The 16440-nt window shown below is 42.3% G+C and overlaps 1 protein-coding gene across 1 annotated transcript in view; it reads left to right on the top strand.

The window, feature by feature from the left end:
* cdon (cell adhesion associated, oncogene regulated) overlaps positions 1-12879 on the top strand; it is a 33987-nt gene extending 21108 nt beyond the window's left edge. The window contains exons 8-19 of the mRNA XM_042414216.1: positions 603-883; positions 1368-1542; positions 2852-2968; positions 3578-3781; positions 4430-4611; positions 5881-5986; positions 7690-7812; positions 8577-8768; positions 9640-9935; positions 10081-10160; positions 11169-11425; positions 12158-12879. Of these exons, the coding sequence (XP_042270150.1) occupies positions 603-883; positions 1368-1542; positions 2852-2968; positions 3578-3781; positions 4430-4611; positions 5881-5986; positions 7690-7812; positions 8577-8768; positions 9640-9935; positions 10081-10160; positions 11169-11425; positions 12158-12312 (2168 nt within the window). The 3' untranslated portion in view covers positions 12313-12879. The remainder of the gene's footprint in view (positions 1-602; positions 884-1367; positions 1543-2851; positions 2969-3577; positions 3782-4429; positions 4612-5880; positions 5987-7689; positions 7813-8576; positions 8769-9639; positions 9936-10080; positions 10161-11168; positions 11426-12157) is intronic.
* Positions 12880-16440: the final 3561 nt, after the last annotated feature.

The following is a 16440-nucleotide window of genomic DNA, read 5'->3' as shown; positions in this document are numbered from 1 at the left end:
AGATTAAAAGTCTTGTTCCAAATGTAAAACTTTCCAGTGTTGGTTGTCCTCTGTAGACATGTAGTGCCACCTCACTGAGTTACATTTAAGAGTGGAACAATTTATTGTGGCACAGCATACTGCATACAAAAACATGACCATATGCAGTGTGGGGCTACGATACGTTGCAATACTAATTAAATGTGATTGGTTGTTACTCCCAAAAGGTAATTAGTTTTATGTGTATGGTGCCAGCAGTTAAATGTCACCATATACACTTTGACCTCTGACTGTTGTCAGAAGTCACAGCTGCTGCCTGAAGATGCTGATAAGCTTATTGACTTAAAAATGTTACTTACTTACCTCAGGAATCAGTCAGTCTAGACATTTTAGTCATTATATAGTAGATAAAGAAATGCTTGTGTCTGTTCATTGCATTTTTAGCTAAAATCTTTATTAACGACTATTATAAAAAAGGACTGGTGACACTTGAATACCTAAAAAAGAGTAAAGAAGGAATTTAATTCAGTCACATTTAGTTGTTATTACAGCTTTGTTAAAGTACTGTGTATTGTACCAAAACATGTGGTATATATATTATAACTATATTTCCCCCCTCACAGATCCACAGCTGAGCTCCACCAGCGGTGTGATGCTGGAGGTTTCACCATCACTCCACCCCATGCAGAGCGACGAAGGCCACGAGCGCTTCCTAACCGAGGAAGAAGGCATACACGACACAATCAACCTGCCGGCCGACCGCACCGTTGACCGTCCCACTCCAGAGGCGCCGATCATCATCAGCCCGCCTCAGACTCACAAACCCGACGTGTACGACCTGGAGTGGAGGGCGGGGCGCGACGGAGGAAGTCCAATCAATGCCTATTTTGTCAAATACCGTAAGGTGAGTTGGGATGAACTATCTCGTCTACTGAAGAGAAAAATATGCGCTGTTCTGTTTTCACCTTTTCTATTTAAAGACAGATTTTTAGTGTTACCGCAAGTACATGAGTTTTTCCTGAAGTGTTTTGCTGTAATTTGTTCATTAAAAATAAAAAAGGTAAGACCAGGACCTGGACTGACTGAAAGGCTGGTCATTTCCTCTTTAAAAACCTGTTTTTGCTTCAGTAATAAGCTCACTCTGACTATAAAACTGCACCGATACTAGTTAAGTCTTTGTTGGCAGCGGGAGTCACTTTTGCTGGAGTTGGAAATTATGACAGAAATCTCACAGGCATTGTTTCTGAGGCCGTTCCCTGCTATTATTCAAGCTCGAATGGAACTGTGGAGGATTATAGACCGACAGATGATTTTGTTTTTCTCTCTGTCATTTTTAGTCATGTGTTTGTATTTGTCTATGTGTGTGTGTGTGTGCGTGTGCGCGTCAGGTCGATGAAATGGGAACAGTGGTGGGGAGCTGGTATACGGTTCGCGTCCCTGGCAGTGAGAAGACCCTGCGGCTGTCAGAGCTGGAGTCCTCCAGTCTCTATGAGGTGCTGATGGTGGCTCGAAGTTCAGCAGGAGAAGGCCAGCCAGCAATGCTCACTTTTCGAACTGGCAAAGGTTGGTGCAACCACTGGCTTGTAAAGAAAAATCCACATTTGAACACTGTAAGAACAACAGCTATTGGTGTACTTTGCTTTCCTGTGTGCATTAGGCTGTTTAGTGTTTCTTGTCTTGACTGGAATACATTACTTTAACCCCATTTCCAACAAAAATTTCAGCTTCTTAAAACATCAACAGTAAATGTCAGATTTCGGTGTCACAGTCAAAGCGCATCTGGTCCATTCTGGACTCCACATTTAGCTCTGATGTTAAACAGACATTCGGGAAGAAATTTATAGGAGAAGAAGCAGAAACACAAATCACTTTCTCCACTGATAACAGTCTCATGCAGAAAAAATGCAAAGTACAGTGCTTTTTTTGAGTCTGCTAACTGAAGTAGAGGCAAATGAAACTCAATGACGCTGAATGACTGGAAGCAGTTTTTAAGATTTTTGTTTTTCAGACAAATAAAAATAAGAACAACCGCAAATGTTCTAAAAACTAACAATAATGCTATACCACAGCATGGTTGAAAAAAAAAAATGTTCCTAGGTCAGAAATATGTAAAATACAGCCAGGAACCACGGATATGATTGTGGCCAAATGATGGCTCTCAAAATCCAGGCCTTTTACCAAAAAATGCCAACCAGTCCAAAATTAGGTTCTTATGTCCAGATGCAGCTGGAAACACCAGAACACTGCCACCTCCCCTAAGAAATATTTTACTTGACCCAAAAAAAGTTCTGGTATTTTCAGTAAAAATGTATCTCTCTCTACATGATGCTTGTTTCAAAGCCTCCTCACTAGCAGGAATATGATTCTGGTGGCAAAATACTGAATCCAAATCCATTTTTTTAAACTAATAAATATCAGAATCAGACTTAAAGAGCCACCAAATGTAATCAGGATGTAAATGAGAGAATTCAAATCCTCCTCAGGTCATTAAAAACCTTAAAATACACAGAAACAATCCCACAGACATGACTTTTGTGTCCTCAGTGGTTGATAATTATTGTTCTTTAAGTTGCGCTTAAGAATCAATCTATGATTAGTGGTTTCATATGCTTGTTGTGCTCCCGAAAGCTTAAACTAGACGTTCACATCACACACTGATTCCAACAACAACATAGTGTAGCTACGGAGTTGTCAAATGGAAACCTGAGACCCCACCCTGATAAAACCAGAACAGCTCCGGAAACCAGGAGGAAATTTCAGATTTCAGAGGCAACATCCGGAGCTGTTCCATGTGCTTGTGGTGGAAGTGATAGCCCTGAAGACCTGTCGGACCTTGTTTTCTTACTCCCAGCTTTTCTTTTTCCTCCTTCAGAGAAGAGCACCTCCTCCAACAAGAATCCCTCAAAGCCTCCCGTCATCTCGATGCCCCCCAAAGCTCCAGAGGACAAAACCCCCAACACACACTTCGGAGTCGTCATACACGACAGAGGTAGGGGTGGATACACACGCGCATACTCGTTAGCTTTCTGCGAGCTCCTGTTTTGCTGCTGCGGCTGCTGCGCTCGATGATTGTGGGATATTTCTGTTATTGGGCTTTCTGTCGTGTAGGTATTAGCGAGTTGAGGACCAGACTGTTTTGAGTGTTTCACAGCTTAATGTTTAGAAGTGGTCTGCTTTGTTTCTTTATGTCATGGGAGTACAAACAATGAAAGGACAGTTGACACTCTGTAATGACTGTTTGGATGAAAGATGCTGTAAGCAGAAAGCTGTGAGACTGCACACAGCTTTAAGGTCAGATCTAAGTGTGCATGCATAACAAGCAGGGCTACTTTGAACTTACATTAGTCTTTTCACTAACCCTCTTTTCTCTCTCTTACTCTCTCCTGCCCTCTATAACTATGTGGCTAAGAGCAGAGGCAGTAAGTACACATTCCTCCACGCCATGCTGCTTCACTGTGATGTGTATTCTTTCCTTTTTTTTTTTTTTTTTTTTCGTTTTCTGCTAACTTGTTCCAGTCTTACATGATTTGGGACGGGGTGATGTTGGTTGTGTTTTTAGTTCTTCACAATTTAAAAGTTTGTTCGTTTCTGCCCCCAGTACCCGAGGCTCCCGATCGCCCCACCATCTCTATGGCGACCGAAAGCTCGGTGTATGTTACCTGGATCCCGAGAGCCAACGGCGGCTCGCCAATCACGGCCTTCCGTGTGGAGTACCGGCGGGGCCGCAGTGCGGAGTGGGTTGTAGCTGCGGATAATATCTCACCGCTCAAGCTTTCCGTGGAAGTTCGCAATCTGGAGCCTGGTGAGCTTCTACATAGTTCAGATCTTTCCTCTACAGTTCAGTGAAGCGTGACATGATTCTTCTGCCCCGATAAGAGGTTCTTGTTCCCTCCCCCGGTAATATAATAAATTTGAAAAAACACAGATGTAAAGTTATCATTTCATGCGGTGAGACTAGTTTTTAAAAGTTTGCTTATCTTTCTTATCTTTATTTTTCTAATTTGATAAATCAGTCCTAGTTCAGACTGATGTTTTTATTATTGCTTGCAAGAGTGAATCATTCATCCAGCTAATATTTCACTGACATTGATAGTGATGTAATATAAACAGAGGCCGAACAGCATTTTGAACTTTTTTCCTTCACTTTTTTGCAATTGTTTCGTGATGCAACAAAGTGTTAATCTGCAGCCTGGTTACCTGGTTTATTTGCCAAAAGTAGATCAAATACACTGTAGATAAAACATATAATAAGATAAAATAAGACAGGTTGTTAATTTATTTACACTTCAGCAGCTTTCAACTTCAGCTGAGTTCTATTTAAATCAATAAAATTAATTATGAGAGACATATACAACAAATATCACCATAACTGATATAATTCATTTTACTGATCACACCTACGCAGCTCCGCTCTATAACATCGTCTTTCTCATGGTATCCCTTTTCCTAGGCTCCACCTACAAGTTTCGCGTCGTAGCCATGAACATGTACGGCGAGAGTCCTCACAGCATTCCCTCTAAGCCGTACCAGGTGCCACAAGCCAGCCCTCGCATTGCAGACCGCCCGGTGGTCGGACCTCACATCTCATCCACAGATGCCATCAGCGACACACAGATCATGCTGCGCTGGACTGTAAGTACAAAAGAGACACATGACATCCATTAGACCAGAGGAGGAAGAAGTCTCTTCACTTACTTCCTTTTACTTTTTATAAGTTGTGCCTTATTTTCATAGTTTGGGCTTTCCTTCTTACCAGTAATTATAACATTCAGCTCACCAAGTTGATTCCTGGGAACTGAGGAAAAACTGCAGCATTTCTAAATCAAAGTCTGATGGAGCAATTTGAGAGAAGCGAGTTAACTGATAGAAGGACACATTCATCCACACACATAAAAAGCAATCTAAAAATACAAATATGATAAGGTTAGATAATCATACAGGTTTTAAACATACTTATTGTTACAGTTAGAGAAATAATTCTCCTGTTTGCCTTCATATTCTCTTCTGTCTGCTGTAAACATCCATCATAGTTGACAGACTGACTTCATGGATTAACTTTGGCTTACTGAATGTAGCGCAGCTGTGCAGACACACAGTTTTTCTGTGCATCGAGGGATCATTACTGACATTTCGGGTGCATTTACCTCCAGTTTTACCTCAAAACAAAGTATTTTAGATAATCTTTTTTAAAACCTGACTGATCGTCTTAATATTGTTCTCAGATTATACAAAGTCAAAACTTGATACTTGAATGTTTTTGCTTTCAACTCTCCAGTAAGTCACATCTCACAGCTGTGAGGCCAAGTCGAGTCTCAAGTCCTCATTTTAGAGACTTAAGCCTGACTCATGTCCAAACACCAAGTGTCAAGTTTACAACTCTGGAGTAAACATACAAAGTAGCATGACAAGGAAGTACTTTGAAGTACAAGTACCTCAGAATTGTAATATTTAGAATTATACTTTGCAATTGGACCAGCCTGTGTCGGAACCATTTTAAAAGCTAATTGGGCATTTTAGTGGCTGGCTGGTGGTTCTTTGGCAGCGGAGACTCAATCAGACCTTTAATTGAGCGGCCGTGCTGATTAGAGCTCTGCTCTAACAGAGATTAAGAGGCCCTGTCTGTATACGTTTTGATTCTGCTCTCTTCAAAGCTGTTTCTCCTCCTTACAACAGTTTGAGCTGCAGATGGATGCAGATAGTTCTCCTTTACTTAACCTCAGACAGTCTTATTATCTCCTGAACTTCAGGCAGACAGTTCAATCATGATTTTGCTTGCAGGACTGTACATCTGCTGATAGCATGGCCCGTCATTAGTTGCTGGAAAGTTTCTTGTCTTTTTTTATAATAATTGCCCACCAGATTGCTGTAGTCTAACGTAATCTTTTTTCCATTCCCTTCCAGTATAGTCCCTCGAGTAACAACAACACTCCCATCCAAGGCTTCTACATTTACTACCGGCCCACAGACAGCGACAATGACAGCGACTACAAAAGGGATGTAGTTGAAGGTAAGTGAAAATGCTCATTTTGATGTTTGTGTATCTGTTTTCACTACAGATTTAGGGTGTAGCTGGTGTAGAGTGTTTGTCGACAGCCTCGTCCAGTCCCTGATGTTAAGCTCACGCTGTGCAGATAAACTAGAAGTCGGGAGGGTAATGGATACTCAGTGTCAAGAGTGGGGTGTAGTGAAGAGAGGCATTTCTGCTGTTTGATTTATAGAGAGCGCTGTCCCTAGGCAGCGAGGCCTTCTAAAATCTGTTTTTAATAAATGGTTGCCAACTAATGGGCCAGAGCTGAAATATGAGAGCGGGCAGAGGAGAGGGGCTCAGGTTGCTGGGTGGAATGCTAACAGTCGAGGCTGGTACAGGAAGGGAAGGAGGGACGTCTTTTCACTCTGCCCAACTCTTTAACATCCCAAGGTCTGGTTTTCCATGGACTGGTCACTGACAGTGACTAATGCCTGCTGGGGCTGGGTACTCAGTGAGCACTGATTTGGTCATTTGGTCAAGACATCTTTGGTAAAACCGTGGATAAATTCAGTTGAAAGATTTCTAAATGTCCAGGTTACATGTAGCCATTGTTTCAACAGCTTGTCATTCATTCCAATATGTAGTTATAACGTTCTTCCAGATGATACTGAATCATTTAAACAACAGTTATACGGAACCTAGACATCTAAAAACTTCTCAACCAAATTTAACTGCAGTCTTGTTAAAACCACTTTATAGAATTTAAAAGATTCCCAAAGTTGGGGCCCCCATTATCAAAGGAGACAGTGGCAGACAAAAGACATAGACTGCATTTATTTTTTGAACAGGATTGTCTCATTTTTCAACAAAAATGTTTGACTTGACAATAATTTTATGTGTTTTTTTTTTTTTCAAAACACCAAATCAGTGCTTACTGGATGTCTTTAGAAGTTTTTTGCCAATATGATACATTAGTTTCAGTACCAAGATAATACTTTTTGAGGAATAAAAATACATTTTTTTTACAACCAACAAGTAATTTTCTTCTCAGATAATCTTCATGTATCTTTTAGTTAAAGCTTAAACTGTTGTTTATTTCTGTATTTAACATCTGCTTCTGCATTGTTTCTGATTTACTGTAGTATGTTTAGCTTTAGCAGCAGGTTTAGTTAGAAGGCTAGGTAAGGTAAAGGCAAAGGTAGCACGCCTGCAGTGATTTATTATTCTTCATATTAAACAAAATTCAGCAAGAACTGCAGCTTATTTCAGCCTCATTTGTCGGAAATGTAGCATTTCCATAGTAGAGATTGTCGTCTCATCTGTGATTTCAGAGCACGTAGTCGTGTGATTGTGTGCGGTAGTGCAGCAGCGGTGTGTGTGTGTGTGTGTGTGTGTAGAGTGGGAATACTGGAAGAAAGCCAGGACAAACATGAAGCTGCCATATATGGAGCTTGTCTAGAGTAAAGCAACTGTCTGAGCCCTCGTGGGACTGACGGAGTAAGAGAGGAGGGTGGGGGGGGGGGCTGAAGCAATGAGAGATGGAGGGGGGGGGGGTGAATGAGAGAGAGAGAGAAAGCATGAAAGAACATGACCTTCACGATGGTGTGAAACATAAAGAGATGGGGGAGAAGGAAGAAAATACTGATTGGGAGTTTACACGGGATTTGAAGCAACGTGAGTCGCCGGCCTGCAGAAGAAGTAATTTCTCACCTTTGTTCTTGTTTTCTTTTCCTCCTTCTCAGGTGTAAAACACTGGCACATGATTGGACATCTCCAGCCCGAGACTTCCTATGATATCAAGATGCAGTGCTTTAATGACGGGGGAGAGAGCGAATACAGCAACGTCATGATCTGTGAGACCAGAGGTAAGAAATCACAAACTGCACAAGGAATGACTCACCATCCACCAAACTTCCTCTTCATCAGAGGTTCAGAAATGTAATGACAGGTGTGATCACCGCAATTACACGACATAAATGTGCTGCGTTTTATGAGACCAACAACAATGGTTTGTATTTTATAGTTTAGTACTGTGGCCATGTTCACACCTGGCATGAAAATGTGTCTTGAGTCATCCAATCACAAGTGGACAGATCTAAATAGAGGTGTGAATCCACCCAAGACTCACTGAGGACGCGTTTAGATCTGATTACTCAGACCATATACGGAGGTGGTCAGGCCACATATGGACACATTGTTTTAGCAGTGTCCTGGGCCTCAACTGATATCCTCTGTGGAAGCAGGAGTACGTACTCATTTGCGCACCACCAGCATCATATTATAGTGTGAAACAACAAGAAGAAGCCACGACAACAGGCAAAATGGACTCTCAGGCAATATTATTAAGTTTGCAGTGGACTCAACACATTTGGTCTTTGCAAACGGAAATGATGTACTTGTTTATATAGACTGGGGAAGTGAGATTCGATCACAAGCGGTCACTCGAGACGCATGTGGAGATGCGTTGTAATGCCAGGTGTGAACTGACGTACTTAGAACTGTCCACTTGTGATCAGATCACCCAAGACGCGTGTTATTGCCAGGTGTGAACAGGACCTGTGTTATTTTTCTTTTGACCCTCACGGGTGAAAAGCTGTTCCTCATGTCCCTTCCTCCCTCTCTGCTGCAGCACGTCAGCCTCCAGGATCACCCAGCCAGTACCCCATCACTCCACCTGGCCCCCACCCCCAGGAGCCCCCCAGCCCTCCTGGAGGACTGCTGTACCTCATCGTCGGCTGTGTTTTGGGAGTGATGGTGCTCATCCTGCTGGCATTTATTGCCATGTGTCTGTGGAGGAATCGACAGCAGAATAATATGCACAGTGAGTTTATAGGCAAAGCCAGAGCTCGCATAGAAGACTGAAAATGTATAGTTGCTGCTCACACTGTGAGAACTTGAATATAACATATGTTGTGTTCATTCCAAGTTGTACTGTAGTTCAATGAGTTTAGCACCAGCACCGTTGGTCTCATATATAAAGATAGTTGGCCCCAAGACAGCGTGTGCAGCATATTCCAAGTGATCATAGAGCATATATGGATCCCACAGCGCTTGCAAAAGTGTTTGCCATTGCTGGATGGACTCTTTACCAGGCCTTTTGGATCTGTAAATAGGTGTTTTTTTTTTTCTTAGTTGCTTAAAAGTGGAGATTTACTTACAGGTGCTGACTTTCTGTGTGACAATTCTCTAACGTCAGAATGAACTGAACTGTAGAGCTTTCTACTACTTAAAAGTGGATTGTTTAACATTGTCTTAACCCAAGCAGCCTTACAAATAGTCTTACATTTGCAGAATTGTGATATCAACCGTAAAATATCTGATAAAGATTTGAAGAAAGGAGACAAAGAATCTGACACAGAGCCAAATTTAAATACTTGCTCTATTGTGGTGTGGCATAGAAAAAAAGGCTGGTACACTGACAAAAAACATAAAGATGCTCTTTAATGCAAAATATAGATACGTTTATTTCATATCCCAAATATGGCAAAGTGTGAAAAAGGAATACTGAATTCTAGAGTATTAGCTAACACATTCACATTATTCCCTACGTTGCTATGGACAGATTTTGTTCTGTTCTCAGGTTTGATACCCAGCTTAGAATCGTTCCTGTATAAATGTAGACTAGACTTTAAACTCTCTGCCTCTCCATCACCTCCTCTCCTCCTCCCTCTCTCTCCCTCCCTCCGCTGTAGAGTACGACCCTCCCGGCTACCTGTACCAGCCAGCGGAGATGAATGGCCATGTTCTCGAGTACACCACGTTGCCTGGCACCAGCCGCATCAATGGTGGCGTCCACGGAGGCTACGGGCACAGTGGCCCCATGTTACCCCAGGGGTGCCATCACCTCCACCACAAACTCCCCAACGGCTTGGCGCTGCTCAACGGCTCCAGCGGCCTGTTCTCACCTGGCCACCCACACAGCCACGATGGCACCCTGCCTCACAGCACCAGGGACTGCGAGCACTCCCACCCCCACCACCACCATAATGTGAGTGCTTCATCCAGACACCAGAAAGTACTCCAAACGTAGAGACTGGGTGTCTAATTCATCATTTTTTATTGATGCTGCACAAGTATTAAAGGTGCAAATTCAGTTCAGTTTGGCTAAATCTAGTGTTGTGCTCTCTTGTTAGGGTGGAGGCATGTACACAGCTCTTCCCCAAACAGAGTCTTCTGATTGTATGAGCTGTCAAAACCTCTGCAACAACAACAGGTAAGACAAGAAGTCTTCTTCCATCAAATTCAGCATTCTGTTTATGAATATCTTTGGTTTGTTGCAGACATCTAGGACACAGTTTTTCTGTTTATTTGTTCTTTTTTAAATCTGAGAATTTTAAAAAAGGGTATAAAATTGGACTTGGAAACAAAACTCTATAATACAGAAATTTGGGTGATCAGTGTTTCCTTGCAGCAGGAAACACAACAGCTTTAATGTTTGTGGGAAAATAAAATTTTTGCTTCTTTTAAAAGAATCTGGTATGTCTTTGGTGAAAGTTTGTAAAAACTGAAAAAGATAAGTCTTCCATATGTTTCAAGGTAATGCTGGCTCAAAACTATGCATTGCTCATATTTTGTAATCTGTCCCGCGTTCCTTGTGACCTCACAACTTCAGAGATCTCTACTTGCTCCAAACACACGCACACACATGCACATTTCCCCTCCTGCTAGCCCTGTTTATGTACTCAAGGGTCCCCAGCATCACAGTTTACCCTGTGTGCACCCAGCCAGCAGACCTAATGAGCCCTGTGTTTATTTACCTCCGGCTGCTGGGAAAAGAGGGGGTGTGGTCACAATCCAATCATGTACCGATAGAGGGAAGCTGAGTTCAGGGAAACACAGTGAAATTCGCTGCGTGCAACTGTCTGCATTTGAGAACTTCACCGGAGAGCAAAAAAAACCACAACGTGTCACAGTTATTTAGAAGCAGCGAGACTGGACCTTTTAATCTCCGGTTCAACTGTTGAAAACACATTTTGCAGCTGTGCTCAGAGTGTTCCAGTTGTGTTAGAGCTGTCATTGTTTTGTACACTGTTAGGAGAATTAACACAAGGGTTGTCTGTGTCTGGCGGAAAACCCACAGATATGTGGAGAGAGGAAGAACCAGAGTGATAATGTGAAGCACCGCTGAGAGTTGTCAGTGGGTGAGCACTCAGCAACAAATGGGCACCTTATAAACCAATGTGTCTCACTTTTCTTTCCATCTCACTCTGTCTCTGTGCAGATGTTACAACAAGACCAATGGCACTTTCTCAAGCGGCACTCTGCCTCTAATGCATCGCGTGGCATCCTGCCAGCAGGACGGGCTGGAGATGGTGCCTCTGGGACAGGTTTCATCGCAGTGCCACGGCCCTGACAGCCACTCTAGTGACCAGGAGGCCGACGCAGGGTACCAGCCAGGCGAGCATAGGGAGTCTTCGCCCTCACAGCATTCTTGCTGTCTGGTGGGAAACAATGAAAACTGTCCAGCAGACAACACTGGTGAGACACAAATGCCCACAGAATCTTTCCAAGTATTTTCTCTTTTTTTTTCTCGCCTACCAACTCTTTTCTTTTCCTACGTCTTTTCTGCCTCTGGTGTTTTCTCACTTCTCTCAGTTATAAAGCATCAGTAGACAACAGCAAAAACATTGTCTTCTGCATGCATCTTTCCACAAGGCATCTCTCCCAGCCAAGAAAAAGTCTGGCACATAACCCCCGAAAACTGTTTGTTTCAGTTTTTTTAAAAAGTTCTTTTTTTTTGTACAGATTAAACAAATAAGATATATAATAATTAGTGATATTTAAAAGTGCTGTTAGGTGGATTTTTCCAGTATTTGTGTTAAGCTAAGCTAACTGGCTTCTGGCTATAGCTTCATATTTACTGTACAGATATGAGAGTGGTATCCATCTTTTCATCTAACTCTTGGCAAGAAAACACATGAGAGTATTTCCATAAATGTCAAAGTATTGCTTCAAGACATTAGAGATAAGAAACTAATGCCCTGTGGATAAAGTGAAAAAAAAAAGTACTTCCAGACCCTCGTGGTTGCACTATTGTGAAATTGAACTCTGCCCTACCAGTAAGTTTTAACATCATTACCAACCCTCATGTATACAGACAAACTATGCAGCATCACCACAAATTACAATGTGGGCCTCTACAGAATCTGTACTTGTCTTTTTTAATATGAAGTATAAACCAAAGACTCTCCGCTCTCTCCCTCTGTACAGCCGAGGAGGAGCTGGAGTGCGTCGACACGGAGGGGCCTGTGGTGTGCTGGGAGAGTCTTGGCCTGCCAGACTTGGACTGTGACGAAAAGCCTGGGTGGATCTCCACCAGCAGCCTGGCAGGAGAGCTGATCCAGCCCGGCCCCCAGGAGGTCTGAAGGCAGCCCACACACAAACACACTCTCCTGCAGTGTGGGGTTTTTTTTTTTTTTAGAGAAACCCAGCAGAGTGACTGGATGAGAGACAGTTGTGGAAATATCACAGGAAGGAAGTGGACCAGCGATGTGATAGTCAGAGACACTGCATGTTACGGTGACAAGGAAACAAAACTGTCGATGGACTGAGCCGAGATTAGCGTCATGGGAAAAGACAGTGACTATAAGAGACTGAGAGCAAAGCCAGATGGAGAGAAACACAAAGAGAAAGGGAGCGTTGCTCGAAGACAGAAACTGTATCCCATTGGAGGGAAGACTCTCATAAAAGATCAAAGACTCTTTAGATGACTTATTTATTTTTTGTAGTAGTAAAATATTATTTCATATGAATGTATCTGTTTTAAAGAAAAAAAGTTTGTCTTTTATATTATTTATGCCTTTTGGATGAGAAATACTTTTTATTTTTTGTTGTTTTGTCCCTCTGTGTTCCACTTATGTGTGGAGATTAGCAATTGTCTGTGTAAAGTTTTGTAATAATATAAAGAGAAGATATGGAAGAGTAAACAACAACCTATTTTCAATGTCTTTTTTTCCCCCTTCCTTCATGTGTAGGCCCGATGAATGATTGCCAGAGTGAAATTTCCCGGCCTTGGTCCAAACCCATCGATATTTCTGGCAGGTCTTTGATGTGGCTCTCTGATGGGCTGTTCCACTGCAGTGACCCCTGAATAGGGTGAACACTCTCTTCACTGTTCAGATTAAGGCTGCTGCTCTTTGCTTCAGTGAATACTTGATAGGTCATTACTTTACTCAAAATGGACCGTTGCTTTGAGAGCACTGTTGACCTACTGGCCCCAATCTGTTGGAAAAGTGGAGTAGTTACATTAAAACAGAATTGTTAGGTGTGAGTAGCCCACACACGCATCTTCAAATGCTAATCTCCCCTACTGCTCGTAAACATAGAATACTTTCCCACCCTTTCTAGTTTGATGTCAAACAGATGAAGTGCATCTGATCAGATAAAGTTCTGGTGTCTTGCATATGATGCAAATGTCCAGCGACGGGTAGAGCTAAAGCTAAATCTAGAGTTAAAAACAAACAGCATCATAAGCAGAGAAAACTTTATCCTCTCTCATCAATTTTGCATCATCGATATTAAAGGCACATCACCCAAATACAAGAAAAACATAATTTTTCATATCCCTAGTGGTATCTAGTCATGCTGGTGGTTTAATTTCATCTTACCAACAAAGAAAAAGAAAAAGTCCCAACAAAAATGGGAAAATGGGCACTGCTTGTGGGAGAGACAAAATACTGTTGCAGCACAAATATAATTTTGTTCACCACTGTTGTTTTGAATTGGAGGCAGAAATGTCAGAAACTTAAAACTAAAACTTTCATGGTTAGGTACTAAATGGCACTGAGTGGCACAATGTGTTACTTTGTGGTTTGGGTGTGGTTTGGGTAAGCAACCGCAGAACTGCTCAGTAAAAATGACAAACTGTCCAAGTTTACTGAGATCACATTCAATGGAAGGAAGCTGAGCGGAAATGTCACCGTAATGGTCCTGATGTATGAACGTACTGCTTATAACTCATTCATAAAACCGTTTGAATATACTCTCCTCAGGTTTCAGTCTGCATTGGCCAAACCCCTTCCCTAAAGGCTTAAACCCTCCATTGGTTTCTCCATGTTGTGCTGGCTGATTTGAGTTGATAGGATTGCAGCGGGTAGATGACAAGGCTGGCCTTGCTTCAATGAGGATGACTGCAGTGCAGGCTTCCCATGCTTGGTGCCTGTCTGCCTGTGTTTGTGCCAGAGTCTGCTGCCAGTCCTCAGGCCCTGGCTCGCCTGGCATCTCTACTTCCCCTGATGGTATACGGGATATTCCTGGCACACGGATTTACTCGCCTGCTGCTGAGGCGTGGCCCAGCCTCTTCCGGCTGTTATTTTTAGTCTTTGATAGAAGCTGGCGGCATTTGTTCAATTGACTTGAGTTGAAACTGGTCCTTTCCCAGGAAGAGTTTGCCTGAGTAACTCAGCCTTGAAACCCTTCAGTGTTCTAGATGTACGCTGATTTGAGAAACTTCTTGTTTTTGAGGTGTGATTCCAAAACAGTCTGTGACTCCAGGCCCGGGATGATGGAGAGAACTGCACTGCACTCATTAAGTTTCCTTTCAACTTTTACTTTCCTTGCAGTAGCTCATTCCTGTGTCCATTATGATTCCCGCGCTGCCATTAGGAAGAAAAGCAACAGAACAATGGGTAGGAAATGAAGCTGGAAATGAAAGAGAAATGGGAGGGAGAGGGGATGCTGACAGATGCTGGCCGGGCTGATGAGAAGAAGATAAGGGTAGGGTTGTCTCTAAATGAGCTGCTTCTCCATCTCCCACGTCTGTCAGTCGGCACCCTCCCTCAGTCCTGCCCTGCACCCTCTACCCACGCAGCTACACCCCTTCATTAAGGAGCCCATGGGAACAAGAAAGCTCATTGTCTGCCCTGGAATTTCTGCCCCTTGCTGCAGAGCCGACCTGTTAACGCCAGTCCCTCTCCCCTCCGCCCACCATTCTTCCTCTCTCTCCCCTCTCCAGCACACCCTGAATGAATGCAATTCTTATGAATCGGGCAGTGTGTTGTTAACTCGCTTGATTCAGCCTCAGGCGGTTTTATCCTTGAGATGTCACAAACCACAAGTGAAGCATGTTGTGGTTGGATGAACTCCAACGACATTCCAGCGGGTCCCTGCAAATGATGAGGTCATAGGCAGTATAAGACTAATAAATATGCTCCCTCAAGGATATCTGCTATTTATTTGTAATCAGGCTCAGGTCTTGAAGTATGAAAATGACACATAGCCGGCTTCCAGTTGGGTTTCTGCGCTGATGTAACCGATACAATTGTAGACTGCACCTGTTGGACGCAATCAGGGGAAAAAAAAGCAGAAACACAGTCTAATCTTTACCCCAGCTGCATCCATTTAACTGCCCCCATTTACTCCCTGTCAACAGACTTAACATTTTCTGTTTGATCATACTGTTCTGGATCAATAATGAGCCTATTGATGACAAGCAGTTTGGACCTGTTGACATAAGCAAACCCTCAAAGTGTAATGATGGTTTTCAAATGCATCAGATGCATCTAAAAGCCACACTTGCTAAAAATTAAATCAACTCATGCAGTCATTTTTATTCAATTAACACTGTAGGATATCTACGTGGAGACATGAGTAATTATATATTTTTATATGGATGAATTATTTAAGAGAGTATTTGTTTGATGTGCAAGGATTTCTGCTCTAGATGTGCCGCAGTCTCTCACTTTGCTGAAAGTGACAACACACAGTAGTTAGATAACACACACAGTCCAACACATTTAAAGAAAGAAAACAACACAGCGGGGAGGTTATTGGAATTAAGCAGAAACAGAAACAAACAATTTCAAGAAAAGGAAAAAAAAAAAAAAAAGTCTTGTCTAATGAACCCAGATGATTTTAATTATCAAGACAATAGACTGGTTGGGTATTTGAAATCTTAACCACAACCTCAAAGGTCTACATAGTGTCACGCTTCATAAGTTTATATGGCTACAAAGATTGCAGGAGACAATAACGAAGTCTTTTTGATCAGAGTGTTCCAGTGTTTCTAGTCTGATGGTAAAAGGTCAGCTCTCACAAGCATCACAAGATTAAAATAAAACATATTTTCTCACGTAACACTAGTGGTATTTAGCTATGCAGGTAGTTTGGGTTTTATTTGCACAGGTTTTAAGTTATCTGTCTTTGCCTGCAACCCTGTATAATAGAATCAGTGCTGAAAAGTTACCTTTAGAAAATGTAACAGCAATGCGTCCTTATAGAAACACTCTCCCACTCTGGATTATCCACAAAACACGCTCTTATCAGTTTTCTTCAGTAGAAAGAAATTCCAGTGAAACAGTCACAGGTCTTTAGATTATTAACCAGGACTTTGTTTCTGAAAAAGCACAAGGATGGTGATTTTTTTTTTTTTTTTTTTTTTTTAAAAAGGAACTCAGAACATATTGCATTGGCAGAATACCCAGATTTTTATTCGCTATTATACATCATGCTCCAAAAACAGTGGATCCTCCAGTTCCCATGATGCAACCAATAGT

Source organism: Thunnus maccoyii, chromosome 6, assembly GCF_910596095.1.
Source record: "Thunnus maccoyii chromosome 6, fThuMac1.1, whole genome shotgun sequence".
NCBI classification, from domain to species: domain Eukaryota; kingdom Metazoa; phylum Chordata; class Actinopteri; order Scombriformes; family Scombridae; genus Thunnus; species Thunnus maccoyii.
This window is presented reverse-complemented; position numbering and strand designations above follow the sequence as displayed.